Raw genomic sequence first — 27682 nt, 5'->3', positions numbered from 1 at the left:
ATACTTGACTGTGACAGCCTGTTGGGCGTTTTTCATTTTGCCTAAGGAGATCATTGTTTGATCTTGGCTTTTACATTACCCATGAGTAGGGCTTACACCTCTGTTTGTTCTTGTTTACAATCAAACAAAGTATAGATAGAGGTTTTCACACACCAATGAATGGTGGAGAGCAAACTAGGAAAGAAAACAACTACCAAACAATGACTCATTGTTTTGGCTTACAATTCATGAAACTGAAACATATAACCTTCCTCTTCCAGACTTAGGAAGTCTCTTTGCTTGCACACTTCCACCAAAAGAATGCAATTGCTATGGGAGAGCAAAGCATCAAATTTATGCAAGACCCTAGCCAAATGGCATACTTGCCTAGGGCTCCATGGCCACAAAACACCTTGTACCTACACTCTTGAAACCAAAACTCATATTTACATAATTTACAAATTGACCAACTGGTTCTTGAGAAGCCAAGAACACTTTAGGACTCCAAGAAACCAAGTTGGTCAAGCATTCTTGCCCAAATTCCTAGAGTGGGTAGTGAAATTGTGAAATCAAAACAATTTTGCTACAACTTCAAAAATTAATCAAATTTAATGCTACCAAAGGGAGGAGTCTAAGAAAACATAGTAGAAATTGAAAATGCATGAACAGTACGAAAAAGTACAGCAGGTGTACGGACTGCTGGTCACACCAAGTTAGAAACTAGGGAAAAACAAGGTAAAATGAGTGTAAACTTTCATAATCATTAAAAACTCTGATTGAACAACCCTTACAAAAGTTCCAACAAGAGAATAAATACCAGTCCAGGTTGGTTAACCTCTTGTACGGATAGGTACATGTCCAAGCACACTAATTTGACATTTCGGTTGCCTAAAATGACAACTTTTGTGCCTAGAAGGTGTAGGATTGAACTCAAAACCCACAAAACACCTAAGAACACTTCACACACCTAAAAACCAAACGCAAAACATGCCTAGACCTTTTCAAAACAAAATCACATAAAAAACTCACTTTTTACAACATTTTGCCAGGGAACTCCAAAACTGGCAATTTTGAGCAAAAGATGAAAACAGGAAAACAAAACCTCACAATGAGTTCAAAACTCATCCAAACAACTTAAAGCAACACAAAAACACTTAAACAACCATTCCCACTCAAAGCTAATGAAAATCAAACTTTCTCTCAAACCTGTGTTGAAAAATGAGGCCTAGGTGCTCCCGCACCATATGTATAGGTAGACCAACCACCACCCACTTAGAAGCAAGAAACTAGAAAAATGATCAAGCCTCTCTGCAATGCAATCATCCCCAATCCTCCAATTATTCTAGGTAAACTGGTCGTTTCTAGGTTTAATGTCCACCAGATGTAAAGACAAAATGTTATCACGCATTAGCAAGGCCGACTGCTCCAACCACATAACTCCCCCTCTCTTCTTAGTCAACTCCAAGATAGCATTAAAATCCCCAGCCACAATCCATGGGTGGTAGGGTACCACACTACGAATAAAGGTGATGTGAGTCCACAAAATATGCTTACCCCGTAAGTCAGTAGGCGCATAAATATTAGAGAAAAGAATAGATTCCCATATCTCAATACCGGCTGCAATCATCGAAAGGGAAGATTTAAATGACATCCACCAAAGAGGGTGAACCTTGACTAGGTCCCATAAATAGGCCACCCCCTAACGAACCAACAACCCCAATACACTGGCAATCTCCTCTCCCCCAAAGTTTAGGAAGCAGTCTAGTCATACTATCCACTGATACTTTAGTCTCTTGTAGAAAAAGAATGTCCGACGAATTCTTTCTTACCAACTTGCGAACAACTTTTTGTCGAGGGCCACTGTTCAAGCCCCTAACATTCCAAGAGAGAACTGTCATTTTGGGGGATTCAAAAAATGAGGATCAAGAGTCTTAACTGCCACTGACTCAACCAAGTTTCCCCCCATCAATTTTATCTTCTTCAAATCCTTCTTTCTTCCTGGCTTAGGCCCTTTGTCAGCAGACCCTTTTTTCATGTCCTTCTGATGAAGACCCATCTGGAGAGAAGGCTTGCTGCTCTTTGTCATATCATGCCCAAATTTTATAATTGAAAGAGAATCACCCCCCTCATCCATTATCACTTCTGTAATAGGATTCGGTTTCTCCTGTAACTCCTAATGATAATCCATATCCATTTGCAAGATGCTACCAACCTACGGGTTTTGAGAAGCATCTTGAATAGCCCCCTCTTGTCCTACTGCTAGAGTATTTTGTTCCAAACTCAAAAATCCCAGATTGACTTCCTGCTGGCTAAGATCATCCAGGACTTCAAATTTGTTTAAAGCATCTTCTTTCAATATCTACTTCAAGGTTCTCTTTTGACCCCTATTCTTATTGCGAGATTTGATCGGAACAAAGCCATAAGCCCTTGCAACAGTCTCAAAACTGGGGGCCTTACCTTTATCAGACCCTAGCGGGTTTCGAGGTTGCATAGAAGGTTGAGGCTCACTAGGTTTTGATCTTGGGCATCTTCTCTGTAAATGATCATATTCACGATATAATCAACATCTAAAGGGAAGGGTTTCATAATCTAGCTGCTGAACCTAAGAATAAGACCCAATACAAATATCCATGGAATTTGGAAATGGCTTACTTAAATCAATTTCGACACAGATGTGAGCGAAAGTCATTACCTTTTTTTATCCGAGCTTGTTGAGATGCCCCAACCGGTTTCCCCAACAGTGAAGCCACCATACGCAAAATGTCATCTCGCCAACACTCAACCAGGAATCTAGGAAGCCTAACCCAAACTGGGACACAATTTGGAAGCTCCTCTAAGGAGTTGAAGCCAACATGCCATGGTTTAATGAATAATCTGGTCTGGTTATGAAAGTAGGGACCGCCTTCAAATGCCTTATTATGATTTGCCATGCAGCTGAAGGTGACCATGAAGTAGTTATTTGCTAGTAGCATAATGTCCATCTCCCCCTCAGGCACCCAAGTTCATTGAGCCCAGGTTTCCAAAAATTGTAACGAAACCCTCATTTCGAAAAAATTGAACAACAAAGAATGCTGCAAATAATAAGCTACCTCCTCAACAATCCATTCCAACTGAATGACTAAGCTTGGTCTCTCCTTTGATCGTTCTAGGCATCCATTAACTTTCAGGATTCTAGAACCGCTAAACAGTCCAAGTCCATTGCCCCCCTTGTTAGGAGAAAACAAGTTATTATTAAAAACTATCACTGCTTGTGGAAGCACCTTGGTTCCGATCGCTGCTTGAAAATCCATACCCTGAGTAATACCCGATGGTTCTCCAGTGGTCGCCTACATGACCATGCTTAGATCTTGCATGCAAACCAAATCAATGACCCAAAATGGGGGAGAACCTTGCACAACTCCTGCACCAAAACGACCAATAAATCAACCCCCAATCACAAACACCCCCCCCAAAAAACCAGCAAAGACCACAAAAAAACATGAAACCCCAACCTTACAACCCCACACACCCCGAAAACCCCACACTCCCCTACCCGTGCACGCACAGACTCATAAAACTGGACATGAGCTAGGGCCGAATGCCCTAGCTCGACACGACCACAACCGCAACCCTCCCCTGCTGGAATGCCTCTGCCATCCTCCAGTCAATGTTGTGCATGTACCTAAGTAAACTAAGTAAAGTGTAATTATATCCAAGATGAATAAATAATTACACCAACAAAAGACCCAAAAAAGGACTAGAACCTTCTAATAAAGAATCAAGGGTCCTAAGTCACACATGAGGGGGAATAAACACTACCTTGAAAAGCATGCTTAGAGCACTTGGACTACAAATTGGACAGAATTTGTAGGGGTTATCCTATTTTTTTGACATAGCCAAAAACAAGGACAACACTCACCAACCCACCATATAAAGATAGAAAAAATGAAGGGCCTTCCTCTATAATGTAAAGGCCAAGTTCACTTGGCTACTTGAGTGTTCTAAGTTGAGTCTACTCTCCTCCAAAAGTCATTATGTGCTCATCTAATGCCATTAACATGCAGTCCATTTGCTCACGACTTTAACTCCTCTTGGTTGTCTCAATATCCATGTATGACCTATTTGCCCACATTGAGATAGTATATACGGGCCTCCAAACCTACTTTGTTGGACCTCTTCCCACTTGCATGTGGTCTTGACCCTTTTGATTAGGGAAAATTCCCTCACTTGTCTCTCTTTATATTGTTGTCGAGGAATTGACCACAAGAAGATCTAAAGGAAGGTGATAACATTGCTCTTATTAGCTGGGAGCCCATTTAAGATGACAAAGATTTGTTAGATAGAAAGTGGGATAACCTTGATAAGCAAGACCATTCCCCACCCTATCTCCCACCCAAAAATGATGATGTTACCCTTGTGACATGATTCTTATTATTTCTTTTCTTATTAGAGGGGTGAACTGAATGCTTTGACCTAGAGCTACAAACCAATGATGTCACAAATAGGACTCAATGAGATTTGAACCTTGATGATAATAACAACACCGCCACATTAAAACATAGACTATGCCAATACCAACATATTTAATTTATTTTATCTGTTTTTTTTAGGGAATTATATAAATACTATTTCTTTCGAATAATATAAATAAAATTAGTAGCTCAAATAATTTATTGCCACTTTAAACAATTATATGTAATTACGTGAGGAACTTTATGCAACAGCGCTCATGTTTATGCACAAAACCACATTCCTTGCCGTTCTTTTGCCATTTTAAGGGCGATAAAACGATCAGTCTTTAGTCAAAACATAATAGAACAGACGAACAGGACGCACCTGCCATAAAAGAACATTTTAATCAAAACATTTTATAACAGACAACCAGGACGCACATTTCATGGGTTTCGCTAGAGCATCAATTGTTTCTCCATCAAAATTTGAAATGCACTAGTCTGATCTCTTCTCCGATGCAAAATCTCGAATCATTGGCGTGCAATCCCCAACTTCGGCACTATTTTTGATAAATTTGGCCAGGGAACAAAGTTTCTAGGCCAATATGAAAGGGCTTTACAGTGTTTTCTATATATTTTGTTTGGGATTAATTACTCTGGCCAGATCGGCCCAAAACAATATTAATACTCTAGGAATACCTCCACAAGGTTTGTGTTCAGATACTCTTGGCTCTATTATTTGCTGTTACTTCACATTCAGAACAAATGCAATATGTTTTTTAAAGCTTAAACTTGTCTTAAGATTTGAGTAGATTATAATAATTTATTTCGCTTGTATTTCAGAGGTGAAATACTTTTCATCCGCGCGAATAAATTGTAAGGATGGCTCCAAGGCGTTTCCCCGGGACCAATTGAATGATGATTTCTGTGATTGTCCAGATGGAACAGACGAACCAGGTTAGTAAGACTTACATCTCTATAAAGCATGATTATTGCAGCAGAATAATAATGAATTAATAAAACTACAATCCAATATGTGGCAAACTAGGAAAAATGATGGCTAAATTAGTCAGAGCTATTATGCTTAAGTGAAAAGCATAATGACGTGGAGGATCTTTGCCATTTACTAAAACGAACTGATTCTAATAACAACCACGAGACCCAGTAGATATAGGGCCACGACGAAGTCACATTTGCATCAACCAGCAATAAGAGGGTTGGAGTTGAAGACATTTTCTTTCTTTTTGTTAATAAGAGGAAATGATTTTATTTATTTACAGAGTTCAAAATACAAGGCAGAGAATAATTAAGACGAGGCAACCCAAAACAGAGGGTGGGTGAACCCGAAATTCTTAACTAACCAGGAACGCAAAATTCTTGAAGCTTATGGTCGAGGCCATAGAGAGTTTCATCTTGACCGCCCGAACCAGTAGAGAGGGCGGCAGTCAGGAAGAAATCGCCAGAGGGGGCTGCATCCGAACAGAATATGAATCATTCGGGCTTCTCTAAATATGAAGAGAGCTCATCTGAAGACAAGTACCAGAGCTTGCCATTTTATCAGCTTCCTTGTTGTGGGTCCTGATGATATGCTTGAGTTCTACCTGTTTGAGGTAGACGAGAAGATACTGAATGCCTGCAACAAAATATGCAAGGTTGACAGACTTGAACTGGGCTCTAGTGATAAAATTATTAACAATCTGGGAGTCTCCAAAGACTGTTAAGAGTATCCACGCTTTCATACTTGGCCACAGAGAGACCCAAGTTTAAGGTCTGTATTACCGCACTACTGTATGCAAGGTTGACAGACTTGAACTGGGCTCTAGTGACTGTTAAGAGTATCCACGCTTTCATCCTTGGCCACAGAGAGACCCAAGTTTAAGGTCTGTATTTCCGCACTACTGTTGGAGGTAAAACTAAGGGTAACAGCATATCTGGGAAGATTTTTAGTGTTCAGCATGAGGACTCTCCTGCCTCCTGCCAGTCTGGGTTTCCCTTTAGACACCCCACCGAAGAACAGACTGAAACCATTGCCAACATTAAGAGAAGTGTCTGACTCAGTCTTGGTTCCAGCTGTAAGGGGCTTCTGAATCTAGTTTGCGGTCTCCTCGAGGATAAATTTGATCAAGCTTGCCATTGCCTTGATCTTTGAAAACAAGAGAATTTCTACTCTTCCAAATCCCTGAAAAGATATCTTGGGAGGAACTGTTTTGCAGATAAAGGCCATTGGAAATCAATCAAAACTGTTTGAATGGACTTATGAATATTTTCAAGGAGGCTTTGCCACACACCTTTGGCATAACTGCATGGTAAGAACTTATGAAGAGATGATCGTTGTTTTTCTCTGCAGCCTTGCAAAGAACATACCAATTTGGGCCTATTATACCTCTTCTTTTTAAATTATTCAAGGTGAGTTGTTGATTTTGCATGACGAACTAAAGAAAAAAAACAGTTTGGGGGATGGCATCCTTGTGCCAAATGTTCTTCCAACTTGGCATGCTAGGAAGGGTACCTGTTAGCATCTGACATCCATTAGTCTAAATAGGATCCAGTGTCATTAATACTACCCCATATAATTTTGTCATCACTTTCAAGATCCAGTGGATTTCTACCCTTCTTAAAGGTGGTAAGAGTCTGCCAGTTAGGATTCGGATCTGGAGGCAGATCCAATTCAAGACCAGATTTGATTTTAGGAATATCTTGAATGTTCACCATGTAGGGTCCCAAAACCGCTGCTCTACAATCCTAGAACTCTTCTAACCTTAAGGCAAGGGATTTGTTGTCAAGAAGGTAAAACAGGGGCTCATCAATAGATCAAGTAGGGTTGAAGGTCAATTGATGAGAATGGGTAGTCCCTCTTACAATTTGGGCTCAGCTAGGCCTGGGAGGGTATTCCCAGAGGTATGCTTAACAGGGTTACAAACCAATTAAAATGTGACATGATTGCAAATTTGCAACAACCACCAGCTATACTCAATGTACACTTGGCCCCTATATTTGTCAGTAGGTCAAGACAAACTAGCTTCTAAAGACTTTTTATAAAGCTGATATAACACCTTGCACATGCATCTTTAGATAACAATAGTTTTTGTTAGCTCCATAGATAATTTCAATTAATGTTTTATATATAGTGGCAAGGTGCAGATATACATGACATGATTCTCTCATGATTAAGGTATTTAAGTTTTTTTGAGATTATTCCCTAGTTTGTAATACTGAATCATGAACTCATTTATATTAAATTAAAATTTAACCAACACCTACTTTTTACAATGATGGAGGTTGTTTTGAATGATGAATGTTTGATCCTATGCCAATATGGATTTGTGCTTACTCTATTGGGCAACAGAGTCATGAATAGCAAAGAGGGAGGAGATACATCCAACAAAATATCAACAAATCGAAATGTATTTACATACAAATAAAAGATAACATCCTACACAATGGACATACTTAATAATAATTTCAAAATTGCATTAACCCATAGGCAACAAAAGAATGACCATTATGAAACATTTATAAGGCAATTAGATGCTATCACACATACATCAAACCCTCAATACATTCGTATTAGCAAATGTGGTAAGAGAAAATACATAACTGTGATTACAATATTCCCTTGAATCATTACAAACTGCCATTAAGACATACCATTACATGTAGATTTGCTTTACAAAACTCTTCCTAGGATTTACAAGATGTATTCCAGCATTTGCAGCTTAGACTGACAACATTTGATCCCTTAGAATTAGCTTGAGGCACTTGCGGAGTAGAAATTTGGCTTAGCGACCAACCATTGGAATGAATGGAAAGCGCTTATTTATATCATTTTGTCTTTCATGTTCAAAATCGACATGGGATATTGATATAGGATTAGGTTAATGCTATGCATAGAAGTTAGAACAAATTGAGATCAGCAAAATCCATCAAAATGGTGGTTTGGAGCTTGTGTGAAAACCATTTGCCATAAACACAAGTGTTGCATTAAAAGTGGCATGGTGTTATTCATTCTTCACCTTTGAAAGTACATTTGAATCTGTGCCCTTAAGATGGACAACTATTTTTGGGCAAAAAAACCCTTCTGGAGTAGTTGCGGCATTAAATCTGGTCATTGATGGTGCCTTGGGCCATTTAGGGAGGTAGGTAGGAGTGAATAATGCAAAAAATGGGAGTTTCAAAGTTTTGGGGATCGGGTGATTGTCATATTTAATATAGCGTGAGACAGTGAGGATTAGGAGTCTGGAGTACCTCTTACAATGTACCAAATTTAGGACATCCTAATGAGATAACATAGTGAAAAATGTTGGGGACCAGGGTTGGGGGATACTTAATACCTTGTACTCCATTAGAAGAAAACATCAGAAGTGGGAGATTGAGGTGTAATGCCCCCACTTTGAAATAGAATTTAATAATAAAATAAAATAAAAATAAAAAGAATATAATTAAAATTTTATTAAGTTAATGAATGGTCAAAAGACATAGAATGAAAAGTTGTGACTCCCTCAAACATGAGATATAAAAGGGAGAAGACAAACTCATTTGAGAGGGGATAATTTGGGAATCAGAAGTGCAGATCTGATTTAAATAAGAAATGCAGATCTGATTGTGAAAGGTTGTGTCCCTTTCAAAGGGCAGAAATAATGAAGAATTGCACTCTTTCAAAGGGTGCTAATGGTGAAAGGGCACATGTGTCTCTCCCTCACATTGAGAGATATAAAGGAAAGGAATCAAAGAATCCAGTGACATCAACATGGATCAAATCAGATTAGAACTGTATTTAAGTTACAGGCAGTAACATCTTTGTTCTTGGTGGTATGCATGGGGATGTACTGAATATTTATGCTTAATATATGAAGCCTGATAATGTTCTTATGCAGAATTTAGTAGTAATATTAATATAGACTGCAATATGTACGACATTCATACTTAATTTCATATATATCCATAATACACAAGAAGTTAGCATACTCATAGCCTAATTTTTAATCTTACTTATTCCCCCACATGGAGGATTGGATGTGGAGTTGTTAGGGAAAGATGGTATTAATTCCTCGCAAGGTGGATAAGGCCTGTGGTGGAATGGACATGTGATACATCATACAAAGGCAATGGATAAGGCCTGCGGTGGAATGGGCATATGTTACATCATACAAAGGCACTACTTGTGGAGGATGGTTTTCTGGCGCCCTGACAAAGATACTTCCCAATCTCCGCTAAGATTGATCATTGGGATTGATTAGGGATTAGACCTAGCTATGTTGATTATCCCTTGTATGATGTATGCTAATTGTTCCCTAGAGCTAACAAATGCATAATAAAATATAATAAGTATGATGAGATGTGTTTAATAATTGGAAAATAGGCCATCTCCTAATAGGGACATTGCATGAGGATACCAAGGAATAGGTACCTGGGTAAAGGGATGACTGAAATTGTGACTTTGAAAGGTAACTTAGTGTAGGAATTGGGGGGTTGGAATTCTGAGGAAAAGTGCGCTGGTAAGACAAAATCGGAAAAATTGACAAAGGCAAGGCAAAAGGTGGGGAATGGATGAAAGGGATGCTGGGAGGGAAAATATCGAAGTTTTGATCGGGAAAGGGAACTTTACACATCAAATTTCATAATAATGACAGAAATCTGGAAACATATAAACTTTTGATTTTCCACAGCCAAATCCTCAAACAATCAATACTAATGTTACTTGTATTGCAGCAACCCAAATATCATTCATCAATAATAGCAACAAAGTGACGTACAAATGTTGTGTGCTACCAAAATTTGATATCAACTTCAGCTCGAAATGGCAATATTAAAATGCTATTTTGGGGTGAAGTGACAGCTGTGATCACAAAGAGATGTCTTCCTTGATGCTGTGCTAAGGAAAGACAGGGTACGGCCCACAAGAATTGACAGCAAGAACAGATAAAATCAGCTATAGCACCAAGATATGACGTAGCTGATGAATGGAAGCATAGACAATGATCACAGCTTTATGATGTTGCTGCATAACACCCAGTCAGTCACGACTCCATGTCACATGGCCATGAAACAAAACCCTGCCATCTGATCTTTATTATTGCATCCAACTTCTACAGGGATGTCTATCTGCAAAAAACTTTATGTCTCCATATACAGCTGTAGCCTTGTTTCAAATATATCAAACAGCTGCTAATAATTTAGCTGCTGTAGTTATAACTGAAAGGCTGCAATCTCCTCAAGTAAGCGACAGTCTCCTCTTTTGATATTCGCTTAAACAAACAATGATTTGCCGTTGTCACAGCAAATAACAATACTAATATTGAGCACTGTCAAGCAGAACCCCAAATCAAATCGGTACATCCACACCAAATAGCTAAAATCTTCATACAAAACAAACAATAATCTGGAAATACCTACAAAATTTGTCGCCGATCAGAAGAACATGAGATCTGTAGGGCCAAACCCACAAACTGATCATGTGCAGAGGAGAGAAACATTACATGAAGAAGAAACAGATCCGATGCGCAAAGAAAATGTAGAATGTTGTGCGGAAATACACAGAGAAAACTCCCATTGGACATGAAAACAGATACGATCTTGTGGAAAAACAGACACCCTCGACCCAAAAAGCTGTGATTTTAAAAAGAATAATCTTATGCGATTCCAGTAATAATGATCTACAACTCACAAAAATAGGCCACGAACATGCAGAAATCACTGAAAATTGCGGCTTCCTTGTACAAAAATCGCTGAAAGGAAACCCTTCACACGAACCCTTGATGCAAATTCTCAAAAAATATCCTTCAGTTTTTAATAAAAAATTGGATAAAAACTTATGAAAATAATTCAGGTAGCAACACCACGATTTTTCATAAAAAATTGTAAAAGAACTTCTGGAAATAAATTCCAGGTAATAAAGCTACAAATTTTATTTAAAATTTGCCAAAAAATCTTAGAGCAACTTTTGCTCTGATACCATGAAATGATAATTTTTTATTAACAAAGGAGACGGAGGCTCCTTATATAGAGATTACAAGAGCATCTTTCCATAATGGAAAAGATTGAGAATAGAAACACAAAAAGAAACATTGTCAAAGAAACTAAACAACTAATTACGATGACCATTATAGAAATATTACACTATTATTTTAATACACTATAGGTGGATATTAAGCTGGAACAAAATTCTCAAAAAATGGATATGCTATCATATTATGTTGCAACTTGTATTTTTGAGAATCACCAAAGGCACACAACTAGGAGTCATTATTTTTAATTTTTCCTCTAAATCTTTTGATGTCTGGAGATAGGTCAAAGAATGGTTTTTCATGGGACTAACTCCGTTTCTTTCCTTCTAGTTTTGAGCTTCCTCCAAACCCGGTAGTGGAATTTGTATATTTTACTGTCAATACCTGCCTAAATAATATCAAATTGGTTAGTGTTTAACCCCCAAGGTTTGGATTTTTCGAGTGTTCCATGGAGTTTCTTGACTGGGAGATGACGAGACGTGGGGATGGGGGACCAAGGGCCTAAATTTGGGGACGGTGTGGGAACAGGGGGGGACGGCGGTGGAGTGGTGGTGGGGGGTAGTGCTGATATAAAAATAGAGGTGAATTGAAATCTTCAGGGCAAAATCTGCAATATAACATATTTGTGAGTGCCCCATGAAAGGCCAAGTAATTTTCATGAAGTCAAAGGATGCAATAAGTATGTAATGGCATGTGACATATAGCAAGTGACCCAGCAGCATCCCCTGCAGAGGCAGTGGTGTTGTGGGGGAACATTTCCCCTAAGTCCCCAAGTATCGGAAACGTCCCCCTTCAGAGGATGCGGGTTTTTTTGAGGGGGATGCGTCCCTGTGGAACATTGGATTTTTCTGTCTTTGTTGAATGCTTGAATTTATACAGTCTTTTCGAGAAACTTTTCTATAACTGGAGTGTTCTTGCTTCTAAAATAATCACGTATACAAATATTGGGAGAAGCTAATAATGAGTATCTTTCATTTTTTATCTTCCTTATGCATAATTGTATATTTCTTCAAACTGGTTGTTTATTAGTCGTTCTTTCTTGTGAATCATTTTCTTTGGTTTTTGTTAGCTAGTTAGTTATTTTCCATTGCATCTGAACTTCTAGTTGAATGTCATTATATATGATATTCATCTGCCATTTATGCATGTTTTGTAGTTATAATCCATTATCAATAAAAGGTGCCTAGAAGAATGCTTTTTAGCAGATGAAAATGTCATTTATCACAACTAATATCAAGAAAACATGGTCTCTGAATGAAGGTGTAACAAGCATGTGTAGTGGTTGTTTGTGTTTCTTTTTATGTTATCAGATTGCAAAACACATCTAAATTTTGTCCTAAATTTTCTGAGTGCAGGGACGTCAGCCTGTCCAGAAGGAAAATTTTACTGTCAAAATTCTGGACATATGCCAGTCATATTGTTCTCATCTCGTGTGAATGATGGCATTTGTGGTAACTCTCTTTTTATTTTAAGGATCTTCTCTGCAATGCAATTTGTAAATATCTTTGTATGACTTACATTCTGAAAATACAAGCCTAGGTATTATTCCTTGTTCATCCACAATTCAACTTTGAAAACTCATTTGTACTGAACTTCTGGTATTGGATTCACTTTATTTTGAGAAAATTAAAAAGTGGTTCCTGTTTGTTCAAGAAGCCATGCATCATTGATCAAACAGGTTAACTTTAGTTTCAATCGTTTCCTCATATTAACTTGCGGCATCCAATGAGTTATTATATTTTAGTTATTACTGGATTGCTCAATATTCAGGCCATTATTTCATATGGAATTCCATGCCTAAATAATCCATTTGTTACTATTATCAAATATAATTTGCCAAGAATCCATCTAAAAAAAATACAAATAAAGAATGTTTGGATTGTTAAGGGAACTCTTGTAATATTATAACCTTTAGGATTATTTTTCACAAAATCTTGGAAGATTGACTTGACATCTTTCTCCTATATATGTCCACATACAAATTTTAATTGGTTTAGTGTAGAAATGCAAGATATTGATCGAATATTCTTTTAATTGGGTTTGCTGCAGTGCTTATCTGAGTTTTGGGAATCATGGGACAGGTTTTAAGAGTAGTGATTTTTTTTCCAGATTTTGGGGATGTTAGGAAGGAAGGATGCGCTATCACAATAATATTAAAAAATTTATAGTTGATTATAAAAAATTGAAAATATAAATAAATTAAAAAACTGAAAGAAGCTGAAATTTTAGAATTAAAACCTAAAGTGCTGAATTCACAATGACAATTCATTAATCCAATGATTCATCAGACAATATGATATTCATTTCATCAATTCATGATATAAAGTTACAAACTTTAAACTGAATCAAATTAATTTTATCAAAATGCAGAAACAAAATATGCATGGCTGCATTGAGCAACAAAATCAGTATCGGATTCAGGGTTTAACCAATTGTACGGTAACATTAGGGTTGGGGGCAATGATGGGCCCCCATTTAGCACTTTTCTTTAACTACTTTAATTATTGTTTTTTCTAGGTTTTGTAATTTTTTTGCAGCTGTCAATAAGTAACAGCTGTGGGAGATGTCGAGGGAATGCCAGGGATAGTAGGGCATCTCCTTGAGGTTTACTGTATTGTCCCTTGACAAATAAATTATCAGATCGGAAACTTCTTTAAACTTCTTTAATTAAGACTTTGCAAATCAATAAAAACAATGCTAAATAGCTTTTAGAAATGGACATTGAAACATCTTGAAATTGCAACCAACTTCATAGAACTGATGTATTATGAAACATCACTAATTTTTATAATGGAAGTACATCTTATTTGCTGTCATAATCTATTATAAGCAGCAAAATACATCTGCTACAAATTATCCAAAAACTATGAGCAAATATGAAACCTAAAATGTACTTCAAGCTCACAAACTTTTAAGAAAACTTCCCAAACTTACAACAAGGGTTTCTTCTGATATAATGACTGATTTTACAATGGAATTAACAGCAAGATACACACAAAGATGTGTTATAAATATCTGCAACAAATGAATAATCAAACCCCGAAGAACTTCTACAAACAAACTGCAAAATTGAAGATCTTAAAAATTCAGCACAATGATAATCTCTGAATGAGAATATACTCTGGTCATCCTTGACTCCCGTGTTAGATCACTTGGTAATCCTCTGACTTCCATCCTTAGATCACCTGGAAACTTTCAAATTCCTGTTCTATGGTCTCTTTGTCCACTGGTTTATCAGCCACTAAAGAAACAAGCAAAAGCTTTGATAAAATCTGCAACAAGAATGATGAGAATTGAAGCCCAAACCAAGCATATATGAAACCAATTTCGAAATTCAAATTTGGCGCCTGAATCCAAATCCCAAGGAAAGCCCAAAGAAAGGAAACTATCCTTTTGCCAAGTGTTGCCATACTTCTACAATTTTCAAAGAAACTTGCTATTTCTCAAAAGAGCCAAAAAACCCACTAATTTTCAAAAAGACAAGTCATGTGAAGTTTCCCAAACCCTCACACCAAAAAGGAGATTGACTTGTTGATCAAGATTAAAAACTTCTTTTTCAAGTGTCTATCACCTCCTTTCCCATTCCAAACAAACCTGCCACTTTCCTGTTTTGTAACTGGAGCACAAGAAAGCTAAGTAACTTCTAAAATAGCAACTTCCAAAATTCACACCATCTTTTGCCTCCCAAAACATTTCAAATTTTCTTTATTAATTTAACAATAAATCTGATTTAACTATTTAATCATGAAGGACAACATTTCTTGGTTTATCGGTAAGGTCCTTATTTACTATTTTTGGATAATTGGACTTATTATAATAAGTACTATTTATGGAAAGTGGGAACTTACTATTTTTAGTAAGTTCCTATTTTGTAGAAAAAGGGGACATGACATTTACTATGTGTCAGAATATCCTCAAATGGCAGGGACATCCTTTTTTTTTCCTGTTTCATGGGTGACAGGGAGGGAACATTTCATCCACTTTCCCAAATTGCCAGGGTATCCCAGGTGTCTGGGGTGGCCTGAGTACCTCAGGGATGTGTCCTATGCCGACATATTATTTACAAAATTGCATTCAATTGTTTTTTAAACTTATTTGTTCGAGTATTTTAAACTTAATGTTGCTGATATCAATGTTTTAAACCACCTGTTCATTTGTGTCATTGCAAATCCAGTGTAGAAGAAACATCATGTTCAGGGCATCACACCAATCTCGATAAATAGTGCAGGACAATCGGATTTACATTCAATTCCTCTTGCTTCTTGTAGCAAATATTAAAACTCAAATTTGCTATATATTTTGTAATCTGTGTCGTTCTTTTTTCCCAAGTTGTCTAAGGCTTTTCCATGTAACTTGCTTTTCTGAGAATGGTAAGTCAGTGAGTTGTGCAATTTTGATGCTGAATTTCCCCATCAAATACGTGTTTTACAGATTTTCAGATTTTTTTCTTATAGGTATAATTTTATTGGTCCTCTGAATTCATTCTTAGTCTATGTTAAATTCATACTTTAGCTTAAGTTCTAGGTTTTCTTATTGCATTTGTAGTTCATATAATGGTATCTGGTTTTGAATTTTCACCTCGATCTTCAATTCTTCTTCTTTGAGCAAAGTTGATAACTCAAAGATTACCCTGTTTGTAATTGCAGAATCCTTGATAATTGTAATTTGACATACTGGGACTGCTATTACAAAATTTATCCCATCTTCTGGAAATTATCATTAATTGATTTTTTTGCAGACTGCTGTGATGGGAGTGATGAGTATGATGGCAAAGTGAAGTGTTCAAATACTTGCTGGGAGGCTGGAAAAGCAACAAGAGAGAAGCTTAAAAAAAGGTTAGCAACATTCAAAGAAGGGTTTGCAATTTGGAAGCAGGAGATAGAGCATGCAAAGCAGCTGATGGCAAAAGAGAAAGCTGAATTAGCATCATTGAAACAGGAAGAGAAGAAACTAAAGGTTGCCGTTGAGAAGCTTAAAGGTATGGTTTAATCGAATTCTTAATTAGTGAAATTTCCAAAGTGCTGGTTGTTAGTTTTTGAATATAGTTCTCACTTCTCAGTATAGATCTATATATTGGTGTGTCCATAAATGCTGGCAGGAGTCTTATTTCCACTATAGCTAATTGGAGGGTCGATAATATAACTTTTAATAATGTCTGATGGTGATATTAATAGTAGCAAAAGCTGTGGTTTAGGGAGGGAAACATTCCTATCCTGGGTTTTTTGGGTGGTGAATTAAAATGGCAGTCTCTTTGCCCTGACACTGTTTGTATTACATGTATGAAAAAAATAAAGAATTAGGAGAATCTGTTACGATCCTAATATGGTATATTCCGAAGTACATATAATTAGGAGAATCTGTTATGATCCTAATATGGTATATTCCAAAGTATATATTACTCTTAGGAATATGTAATATATACTTAGGAATATATCATATTAGGTTCATAATAGAATCCAATAGATTTATGGACATATTTTTGTCAGATTGTTATGCCCTATTTTGAACTTTGTAAGAAGGATTTTATCTATAAACAAGTTGTTTGGCTACATAATTTTTTTTCAAAAATTATTCTTCTAAATATTTGAAGTTGAATGTATTCCACTCCTTTTTGAACTGCTTGTATTTTTTCCTTTTTTAACATGGCTACTTTGGTAACAATTGATAGGCTGAATTTTGCTGACTGCAATTCCTATGTTCTGTTGGTTCCGTAATATGCTTCAGTGACAGGGTTGTTGCTAGCGTAGATGCTTACACTAGACGTTTATGCCAATTACAAAAGGTTAAACTTTAAGATGTGTTATTCAGGTCATTAAGATTGTGAAAAGGTGGCATGAGTCCTAGATAATTGTTTTCTGTCTGTGATCTTTCATGATAAGTTTCTCAAGTAATCAAATAATGTTACTAAATACTGTAATTTCTGTTAACTATGCAGAAACTAAAGAAGCTATAGAAAAGGCAGAGGAGGAGGAACGGTTGAAAAGAGAAAAAGAGGAACAGAGAATAAGAGATGCAGAAAAAAAGGCAAAGGACCAGGAAGCATCACAATCATTAGAAAGCTCGAGTGAAGATTCCCATCATCTTTCTAAGGAGGTGTCAGAATCATTTGAGCAGGTGAAGAAAGTCCTTATGTGTATCACTTGAATGTAATATATGATGATGCTATGGGCTTGCCAATCTGCCTGCTTTCTTTATCTTTTCTATTGAGTGGGTGTTTGATTGTTTTACTGATAGGTTTTGTTTACTGTTTGTGACCAATTGACACAGCTATCTAGATAAGCAGATATGTGTAATTATTTTTATATGATAAGAACCTAGGACGTCTTGCTTTTACAGGAAGGAAGTTCAGTTGTTCACTATTGAAAAATAAAATACTAGTAGCCATTATAATCTTATGATTGTTCATGTCTCAGGGGGTAGGAGACGGGTCTCCTGGTAAGGTAGCTTGTTTCTGATTTTCGAATTTGCTGTATAGTGTGATTGCAACAATGATAATTTAGACAAATTCAAATGGTGTGATGGTACTGAATTGAATAAAGTGAAGCCCAAACTATTTTATAGCTCTATGGACAAAACCCCAGACATGACTAGGCACCTAACAAATACTGGAATCTTGAAATTTCTGATAAACAGTGGTCTAAAATCTTTAAATTTCTTTAGTCCAATGTGTTAGAACCAAAAAGGCTTGTTTCAAATGGTTTCTTATATTGATAAAGTTACCTTGTTCTCTGTCCTCCTCCAGTTTGAACCTGTGTGTTATTGTAGATAATCTGAAAGTATTAAACACCTTTTTTTTGAGTGTTTTTATGCTAGAGAAATCTAAAACTTGTTTTGTGCAGATTTGGGGGGTTGGGGGGATAAAGGTAGGATTAATTGGCAGGAGATTCTATTTGGCAATGGCAGGGTTGAAGAAGTTTACTGTAGAACTTCCTCCTGTACCATCTATCCCTCATAAAGTTACAACTTTTACGTATTTGAAAATGATAAGCACGTTTTGGATTTCATTACTAATTCTGACATAACTGCTTCTTAAATAATTGATGAGACAGATGTAGAAGAGCCAGAGATAGATCTAGGAGTCACAAACCTGAAAAAAAACACCATCCCTAGAGGAATGGTCCAATTGGAAAGAATTTTTGATTGGGATAGGATAGGTTTACTTAAGAATACAACTGTAGAAGGGAGTCATTGTGAAACAATCAATTTGGGAACTCTAGATGATGTGAAAGAATGTCTTTATAGGGACAATGTGTACTCAGAAAAAGAGAGAAGACATAATCAGAATTATGAAGTACCCCATGTTATCACATGGAGCTACAAGGATCTAAATGTTAATGTTTGTAGCCACAAGAGATTTCATTTACCTGCAATGATTGTGTTACTGTTAGCCGCAGGAGATTTCATTTATTTGCGATGGTTGTGTGGATGATGAAATTTTACTGTCACTGACTTTCGTATTATGTGAGTCTCATCCTTGCTGGCGTGATTTCCTTCTTTACCGTTTTTCATCCATTCGTGGTGCCGTCATGATTCGTATTCAGCTCCTGCTTGTGGTTGAGAATGAAATGGTTTTTTTATGTAACTGTCAATGAGCTTCGGTGTCTCTTGGCCTTCCGTCTCCACCATCAAGAGATAGTTCGTGCCCTGCTGGTTCCTTATATTATGTTAGCTGCCTGTTTTGCGTGTGGAAAACGTATATAAGAAAGACAATCCATTTCATATGCATCTGTGTTCATTGGAAAGTGCGGAGAGAAGCTTGGATAGCATTTGTTTCAGTGATTTTTGTATATGAGTGGTGTATGATTATTTCTGGTTGCAAAGAGTTTATGTGTTGAGCGTATTGTAGAAGCCAACAGGCTTTACTTTATCAGTTATATGTTTCTGCTGTTGATTGTTAAGAGTTAACAATCTTGTTTAGACCAAAGAAGTGTTAATTGTTTGGGGAATTAATCGGCAAAACAAAAGTATAAGATTTTTTGAAAAAATCGGGAATTAATCGGGAAAAAATTGGCAAAAAATCGGATATAGTATAAAAAATAAATATATTAAAAATTAAATATAGTATAAATTAAATTTATATTAATTATATATTAAAAATGATATAATATACATTATAAATTTAAAATAAGCATTATTATATTTACATTTATTTAATGGTCTATAAAGATACGAATTTATAATCTATAATTTATAATTTTTTAATTATTTATATTTCTAATTTACAATTTTATTAAATTATATAATTATTCTATATAGTTTAATAAATGACACACTAATATAATATATAATAATTTTAATTTACAAATTATATATTAATTATATATAAAAAATTAAATAATATACATTATAAATTAAAAATAAATATTATTATATTTACATTTATTAATGGTCTATAAAGATGTGAAGTTTTAATTTATAATTTTTAAATTATTTATATTTCTAATTTACAATTTTATTAAATTATATAATTATTCTCTATAGCTTAATAAATTACACACTAATATAATATATAATAATTTTGATTTATAAATTATTTTATATATATTAAAAATTAAATAATATATATTATAAATTAAAAATAAATATTATTATATTTACATTTATTATTGGTCTATAAAGATACGAAATTTTAATTTATAATTTTTAAATTATTTATATTTCTAATTTACAATTTTATTAAATTATATAGTTATTCTATATATTTTAATAAATGACACTAATATAATGTATAATAATTTTAATTTACAAATTATTTTATAATGTTAATTATTAAATTATTTTAAATTATATATTAAACATATAGTAAACAATAATATAAATGAATGTAAGGATTGTCGCTTATAAATTTTTTTATAAATACCTATATAAAGTTTATAATCCCCCAAATTAGATGTCATAGTTTTTAATTTAGAGTTCAGATTTTAATTTAAAGTTCTCAATAATATAAAGTTACCAAAAATAAGGAAACGACGGAAAGCTTATTCTCATATTTCTCAAGCTTTATCAGTTGCAGAAACGTTATTTCTGATTTTTTATTTATAATTCCCAGGTGAAACAACGAGACAAGGTAAGGCTCTTATTCAAAATGCAAACAAAAATATTTAAGGTTTCAATTTTCAGCGATACAGAAAGTCATTAAGGTTTTGCAGAGGTCAAAACGTCCGGCAAAAAATTAAGGACAAAAATTTCGAACCCTAACTGATTCCATGCAAACTATACCCAGAATCAGTCTATTTTCACAGGTGATTTTTAGGGTTTATGTCATTTTTTTAGCCGAGCAGATATTTCGCAATTTTTAAACACTATTTAAACACGATTTTGCAGAGTTCTACCCGCAATTAATCGGCCAAAGTCGTTGACTGATAGTCAACAATTTTTTGGCCAGACTTTGGGGAAAAAATCGACATTTTTGACGATTCGCGATTATTGACGATTAATCGCGACTCAATGTCGACATTTGCTTCTTTGGTTTAGACTATTGCTTGTTTAAGCTTGAGGACATTGTATTCAGTTTGGTGCATTCAATAAAAGTTTGTTTTTGGTGTGGCTGGGTTTTTCACCCTCGGGTGGATGGTTTTTCCAGGATAAAATTCTATTTATCTTGTTCTTGTGAGATTTTCTAAGTTTCAGATTTCCGTGTCTTATGTTTCTAGTTCTAACATTAACATGGTATCAGAGCCAGGTTAGAGGCCGTCTTCCTCATAGGAGGCCTAAAGATTTTGAGAGGTGGGTTTGTTTGCGTGTTTTCTTTAGCCGTACATTCCGTTTTTTGAGTTTCATATGCATGCTTATTGCTTGCCTTATAATCTTGTTGCAATTGTTGTTCCCATCATTTTTCTTTTCTGCCAGCTTTAGAATTCTTATCCTCACAGTTGCTTTGATGCATCTGTAGTGGAAGAAATCCATAGACGATGAAACTCTTTCCTTGTCTTTTATATAGCCCAAGTTTTCTAATATTTGATCTGCACCGGCATTTGGCTTTTTGTGTATTTTTCGGTGTTATTCTCCGTGGCCGAGTTTGTTTACGTAGAGAAATAGGGGTATATTTGATATTCTGTCAGCCTTGGAGTATCAGAGAACAATTGTTGCATGTTTGTGAAATCAAAAGGTTGCGAATTTACAACGATTGCAGCCAGTAAAATTTTGAGGAGGATCAGTTGGGCGCCGATTTAGGAATTAAAAAAAATGGAACAAAATTTTCTATTTTGCTGTTAGTGTGTGAGTTTAAAAATGGTGCCTGTTGAAAAGTCTGTTGTGTTTAAAAGTTCGAGGACTTTTTCTTGGTTGAATTTTGAAGAACATTTGTTTAAAGCCTGACCGACAAGAGGATCCGCATAGTTTTCACATTGATATTAATATTTGTACCGTTGGCTTGCATCCAAAGGAAGTTGAGAAGCAGTTGCAGAGCTGAGTCTAATGGCAATGGAGGATCAAAATGAATCGGTATTTTAGATGTTGAAATTTTCTACTCTGCCAATTGCAAAGGTTTTTGTTATGTGCTTGCTTGGATTTATTTTGGCTTCCAAGTATGTCAACATTCTTACGCCGAGCGGAAGAAAACTTCTCAATTGAGCTTGCCTTGTATCACAGAGGGTATCACATCGAGTGAGGTCCACTTTATTGTTTTGGAAGGACAAGATCACGTCTTCTCTGTGTTGTTGCTCTTTTTTGAGTATCGTCTGGGCTATCTTTATATTGCTGGAGGTGTTGGTCACTCTTCTGATGGGAGATTTGGAATTGGGGCATACTCCAACACACCTCTTGATTGCTACAACATTGAAGATATTAAAATTGAGACAAGAGGGCTCTCCCAGTGAGAGGGAGCAGATTGCGAGGAGATTTTTGTTCTTATCTCTGGATGGTCATAGGTCCCAGGATCGTGATCTTTTCAGCTTCAGAGGGAGCCTGACGTCCAACTTGAGAAGGAGCCTGTCATTGTTGGTGTTGGAAATAAGCCACACTCGGACCGACGATGGACTGGTCCAAGAGGGGCCAGTAGCTCAGTGGTAGAGCACTCCAGCAGCGTATGGAAGGTCCTAGGTTCAAGTCCTAGGTGGTCCATGTCTCAACATGGTATCAGAGCCAGGTCCAGGCTAGGAGCTCCAAACACACGAGACGTGTGGCTTAAGGGGGGGTGTTGGTGTTGGAAATAAGCCACACTCGGGTCGACAATGGACTGGTCCAAGAGGGGCCAGTAGCTTAGTGGTAGAGCACTCCAGCAGCGTATGGAAGGTCCTGTTGAAATGTGGCGACTGATCAGTAAAGTACTGTACACTCAGCACGTATCCTCGTTGGGGTTCGGGCCTGAATTAGGCCCTGGGCAGGGGTTTGGAGGCGGCAGCTTCCGAGAAAAGCGGGGGCCGCCCCCGAGAAATTTTTTGTTTTTTGCCATTTTTGGTTGATGAAAACCGACATTGTAATAAAACCCTAAAAAGGCCGACTTTGTTTGTTGCCCTAAAAATGCATGTTATAAGCGGCTGCGATGCTTAAGGCATTGTAAGGTTGATGTATTGTTTTTGCTGGATAATAAGAAAGATTGGACGGTTGTGTATGGTGGACGTAACCCATTCTGGGTGAATCACGTTAAATCTCTGTGTTATCTGTGTCCTGTTTTATTTCTTTATCTTTTGTATTTAAATCTGCATATAATTGTTAGTTCATATTTGCTTCGGATCTGCTTGAAACTCTTAGCAATTGGTATCAGAGCGAGGTTTTCTGTAAATTGGCAGGACTTTCAGATTTGAGTGGGAGCAATGGAGGATTCCAAATTCAAGGTCGAAAAGTTTAATGGCCAAAATTATTAGTTATGGAAAATGCAGATAGAGGATTACCTGTATCAAAAGGATTTGTGGCGGCCATTGGAAGGAAAGGCAAAGAAACCGACCACAATATCAGATGAAGAGTGGGACATTTTAGATAGAAAGGCATTGGGATCAATTCGATTGTGCCTTGTGTCATCTGTAGCATTCAATATAACAGAAGCAAAAATGACTGTAGATTTGATGGCAACATTGGCTAAGTTGTATGAGAAACCCTTGGCTTCGAATAAGGTATTTCTTATGAAGCGTTTGTTTAATTTGAAAATGAGTGAGGGAGGATCTGTAGTGGAGCACTTAAATGAATTTAATACAATTACCAGTCAATTGTTTTCGGTAAAAATTACCTTTGCAGAAGAGGTTAGGGCTCTCTTGATTTTATGTTCTTTGCCAGAAAGCTGGAATAGCTTGGTTATGGTTGTAAGTAACTTTGTCTCTGGTAAAAATATTTTGGTATTTGATGATATTGTTGGTGTTATCTTAAGCGAGGAAATGCGAAGGAAAAGCACAGGTGAGACTTCAACATCATCAGGTAGTGTTTTGAATGTGGAGAACAGAGGAAGATCAAAGGAAAGAGGAAAAGGCCCTAGGAATGAGAAGTCACGAGGGAAGTCAAAGAAAGGACGCTCTCAATCTTGAGGAAAGAAAGATTGCTGGTACTGCGGAAAGCTTGGTCATCTAAAGAAAGATTGTTGGTCTCGGAAAAACAAAGGAGGAGACAAAAATGAAAATGACAGTAAGGAAGCTAATATTGAAAGTAATACTTTACAAGATGCTTTAATCTTATGTTTGGATAATGTTAATGATTCCTGGGTAATAGATTCTGGGGCTTCATTTCATGCTACACCCCATAGAAAATATTTTTTAGATTATGTTCAAGGTGATTTTGGACAGGTATATTTGGGTGATGATGAGCCCTGTCAAATTGTTGGAAAAGGAAAGATAAAGATCAAGTTGCAGAATGGTAATGACAGGTTTCTGCAGGAGGTAAGACATGTTCCTAATCTAAGAAGAAATTTAATATCTGCAGGGCAACTAGGTAGTGAAGGTTGCATAGTTACCTTCTCAGACAGTATGTGGAAGTTCACTAAAGGATCGTTAGTAGTAGCTAAAGGTGCGAAGGTAAGCACATTATATCTGTGTACTGGTAACACTTACTCTACCTTAGCTGCTATAGATAAAGTTACTGCAGAGACAACAACAATAAATGTTGCAAGAACAGATTCAATAATGTGGCACCATAGGCTTGGGCACATGAGTGAGAAAGGGATGAAAATCCTTCACTCCAAAAATCTATTGCTAGGACTAAAGAAGATTGATTTAGAGTTCTGTGAAAACTGTGTTTATGGTAAACAGAAAAGAGTCAGATTTCTCAAGGTTGGGAAAGAGAAGAAGAGTGAGAAGTTAGAGCTTGTACATTCAGATGTATGGGGACCGGCTCAGGTATCATCTCTTGGTGGCTTTTGTTATTATGTTATTTTTATTGATGACTCAACTAGAAAAACATGGGTATATTTCCTAAAACAAAAATCAGATGTTTTTGAAACTTTTAAGAAATGGAAAGCTTTGGTTGAGAATGAGACAGGAAAAAAGTTGAAGTGTCTCAGATCGGATAATGGAGGTGAGTATTGCAGCAAAACATTTGAAGATTACTGTTCCTTAAATGGGATTCGAAAGCAGAAGACAGTTCCAGGAACTCCATAGGAAAATGGTGTGTCAGAGAGAATGAATAGGACTGTCATGGAACGTGCGAGGAGCATGAGATTGCACTCTGGATTGCCCTTACATTTTTGGGCAGATGCTGTACATACTGCTATCTATTTGATAAATAGAGGACCTTCAACCCCTTTGGATGGTGGTATTCCAGAGGAGGCATGGACTGGTAAAAAGGTAAATTATTCTTTTCTAAAAACTTTTGGTTGCGAAGCTTTTGTCCATGTTGATAAAGAAAATAGAACCAAGCTTGATGCTAAATCTTAGAAATGTACCTTTATTGGATATGGGATAGATGAATATGGCTATTGGTTATGGGATTTTGAAAATAAGAAAATAATTAGAAGTAGAGATGTTATATTCAATGAGAAGGTTATGTATAAAGAACAGATGCAGGAAAAGAAGCATGAACAGGACAAACAAGAATATGTGGTGTTGGATGAGATTCTTGAAAATGAAATGCCACAGGTACCTGATGCTCAGCAACAACAGATTGTCCCACAAACTCCTGCAAGTGTTAGACGTTCTACGAGGACAAGTAGACCCCTTGAAAGATTTTCTCCTTCTTTGTATTCTATTTTATTAACGGATTCTGGTGAACCAGAAGAATATGAAGAAGCAATGCAGGTAGATGCCAAACAATAGTGGGAGCTAGGCATGAAAGAGGAGATGGACTCCTTGATGAAAAATAAGACTTGGGACTTAGTCCCTTTACCTGCAGAAAAAAGAGCCTTGCCTAACAAATGGGTTTATCGGCTGAAGGAGGAGGAAGGAGGTCAGAAAAGATACAAGGCCAGACTTGTGGTAAAAGGTTTTGCACAGAAAAAGGGTATAGATTATGATGAAATATTTTTTCCAGTTGTAAAAATGACTTCAATTAGAATTGTACTTAGTCTTGTGGCTGCAGATGATTTACATCTTGAACAATTAGATGTCAAAACAGCTTTTCTCCATGGAGATTTGGAGGAGGAAATTTACATGTTGCAACCACAGGGATATGAGGTCAAAGGTAAGGAGAACTTGGTGTGTAGGTTGAAGAAAAGTCTGTATGGCCTAAAGCAAGCACCTCGACAATGGTATTTAAAATTTGATAGTTTCATGGCCGAACACGGTTATCATAGATGTCATTCTGATCATTGTGTATATTTTAAGAGATTTGATAATGGCAGTTATATTATCCTGTTGCTTTATGTTGATGACATGCTTGTTGCTGGGTCTAACATGCAACATATAAATGATCTTAAACAGAAATTAGCCAGGTCATTTGCTATGAAGGATTTGGGTGCAGCTAAGCAAATTCTCGGTATGAGGATTACACGGGACAGTAAAAATAGAACCTTGAATTTGTCCCAAAGTGAGTATATAAAGAAGGTGTTGAAAAGATTTAACATGCAGGATGCAAAAGCAGTCAGTACACCTTTGGCTAGTCATTTCAAATTGACTAAGGAGACGTGCCCAAAGGCACAGGAAGAGGTTAATAAAATGTCTAACATCCCGTATTCATCAGTTGTTGGCAGTCTGATGTATGCAATGGTATGCACAAGGCCAGATATTGCACATGCAGTGGGAGTTGTGAGGAGGTTTATGAGTAATCCGGGTATGGAGCATTGGAATGCTGTGAAATGGATTCTTCGGTATTTGAAAGGAACTACTATGAAGGCATTATGTTTCAAAGGATCTAATGCTGCTCTGAGTGGATTTGTTGACTCTGATCTGGCGGGTGATATTGATTCACGGAGGAGTACTACAGGGTATGTTTTTACTATAGGGGGAACTACAGTCAGTTGCACTTTCAACTACTGAAGCTGAGTATGTTGCTGCTACAGAAGCTAGCAAGGAGATGATTTGGTTGCAATGTTTTCTAAAGGAATTGGGTCAAACACAAGAGGATAGCCCATTGTATATTGATAGCCAGAGTGCCATTCATCTTGCAAAGAACTCTGCTTTTCATTCAAGGACAAAGCACATTCAACTTAGGTACCACTTCATTCGGACTGTTTTGGAGGAGGGTCAGTTATGGCTTGAGAAGATTCACACAAGTGAGAATCCTGCCGATATGTTCACAAAGGTAGTTCCACAGGAGAAGCTGATTTCTTCATCAGTTTCCTGTTGGTCTTCTTGATTGATAATTGTGGAATTTATATCAGTCAAGTCCTAGTGTTTTATCTAGCGGATGTTGCATGTACAGTGGTGTCGTGTAGTATCAGTTTCCAAGTGGGAGATTGTTCGGTGTGGAGCCTGATCAGTCTCCAAGTGGGAGATTGTTGAAATGTGGCGATTGATCAGTAAAGTACTGTACACTTAGCACGTATCCTTGTCGGGGTCCGGTTGGGCCCTGGGTAGGGGTTCGGAGGTGGCAGCTCCCGAGAAAAGCGGGGGTTCGGGGGCGGCAGCCCTCGAGAAATTTTTTTTTTTTGCCGTTTTTCGTTGATAAAAACTGACATTGTAATAAAACCCTAAAAAGGCCGACTTTGTTTGTTGCCCTAAAAACGCATGTTATAAGCGGCTGGGATGCTTAAGGCATTGTAAGGTTGATGTACTGTTTTTGCTGGATAATAAGAAAGATTGGACGGTTGTGTATGGTGGACGTAACCCATTCTGGGTGAACCACGTTAAATCTCTGTGTTATTTGTGTCCTGTTTTATTTCTTTATCTTTTGTATTTAAATCTACATATAATTGTTAGTTCATATTTGCTTCGGATCTGCTTGAAACTCCTAACAGGTCCTAGGTTCAAGTCC

At 36.7% G+C, this 27682-nt stretch overlaps 1 protein-coding gene across 2 annotated transcripts in view; it reads left to right on the top strand.

Annotated features, from left to right (window-relative positions):
* The first annotated feature begins 4710 nt into the window (after positions 1 to 4710).
* LOC131038333 (glucosidase 2 subunit beta) overlaps positions 4711 to 27682 on the top strand; it is a 132874-nt gene continuing 109902 nt past the window's right edge. Inside the window, exons 1-5 of one of the 2 annotated variants that reach the window (XM_059212881.1) lie at positions 4711 to 5117; positions 5253 to 5366; positions 12769 to 12864; positions 16152 to 16391; positions 17349 to 17527. In XM_059212881.1, the coding sequence (XP_059068864.1) occupies positions 5015 to 5117; positions 5253 to 5366; positions 12769 to 12864; positions 16152 to 16391; positions 17349 to 17527 (732 nt within the window). In that variant the 5' untranslated portion in view covers positions 4711 to 5014. The remainder of the gene's footprint in view (positions 5118 to 5252; positions 5367 to 12768; positions 12865 to 16151; positions 16392 to 17348; positions 17528 to 27682) is intronic. The other variant, XM_059212880.1, reaches the window with a different exon arrangement.

This window comes from Cryptomeria japonica, chromosome 10 (assembly GCF_030272615.1).
Source record: "Cryptomeria japonica chromosome 10, Sugi_1.0, whole genome shotgun sequence".
Classification (NCBI taxonomy): domain Eukaryota; kingdom Viridiplantae; phylum Streptophyta; class Pinopsida; order Cupressales; family Cupressaceae; genus Cryptomeria; species Cryptomeria japonica.
This window is presented reverse-complemented; position numbering and strand designations above follow the sequence as displayed.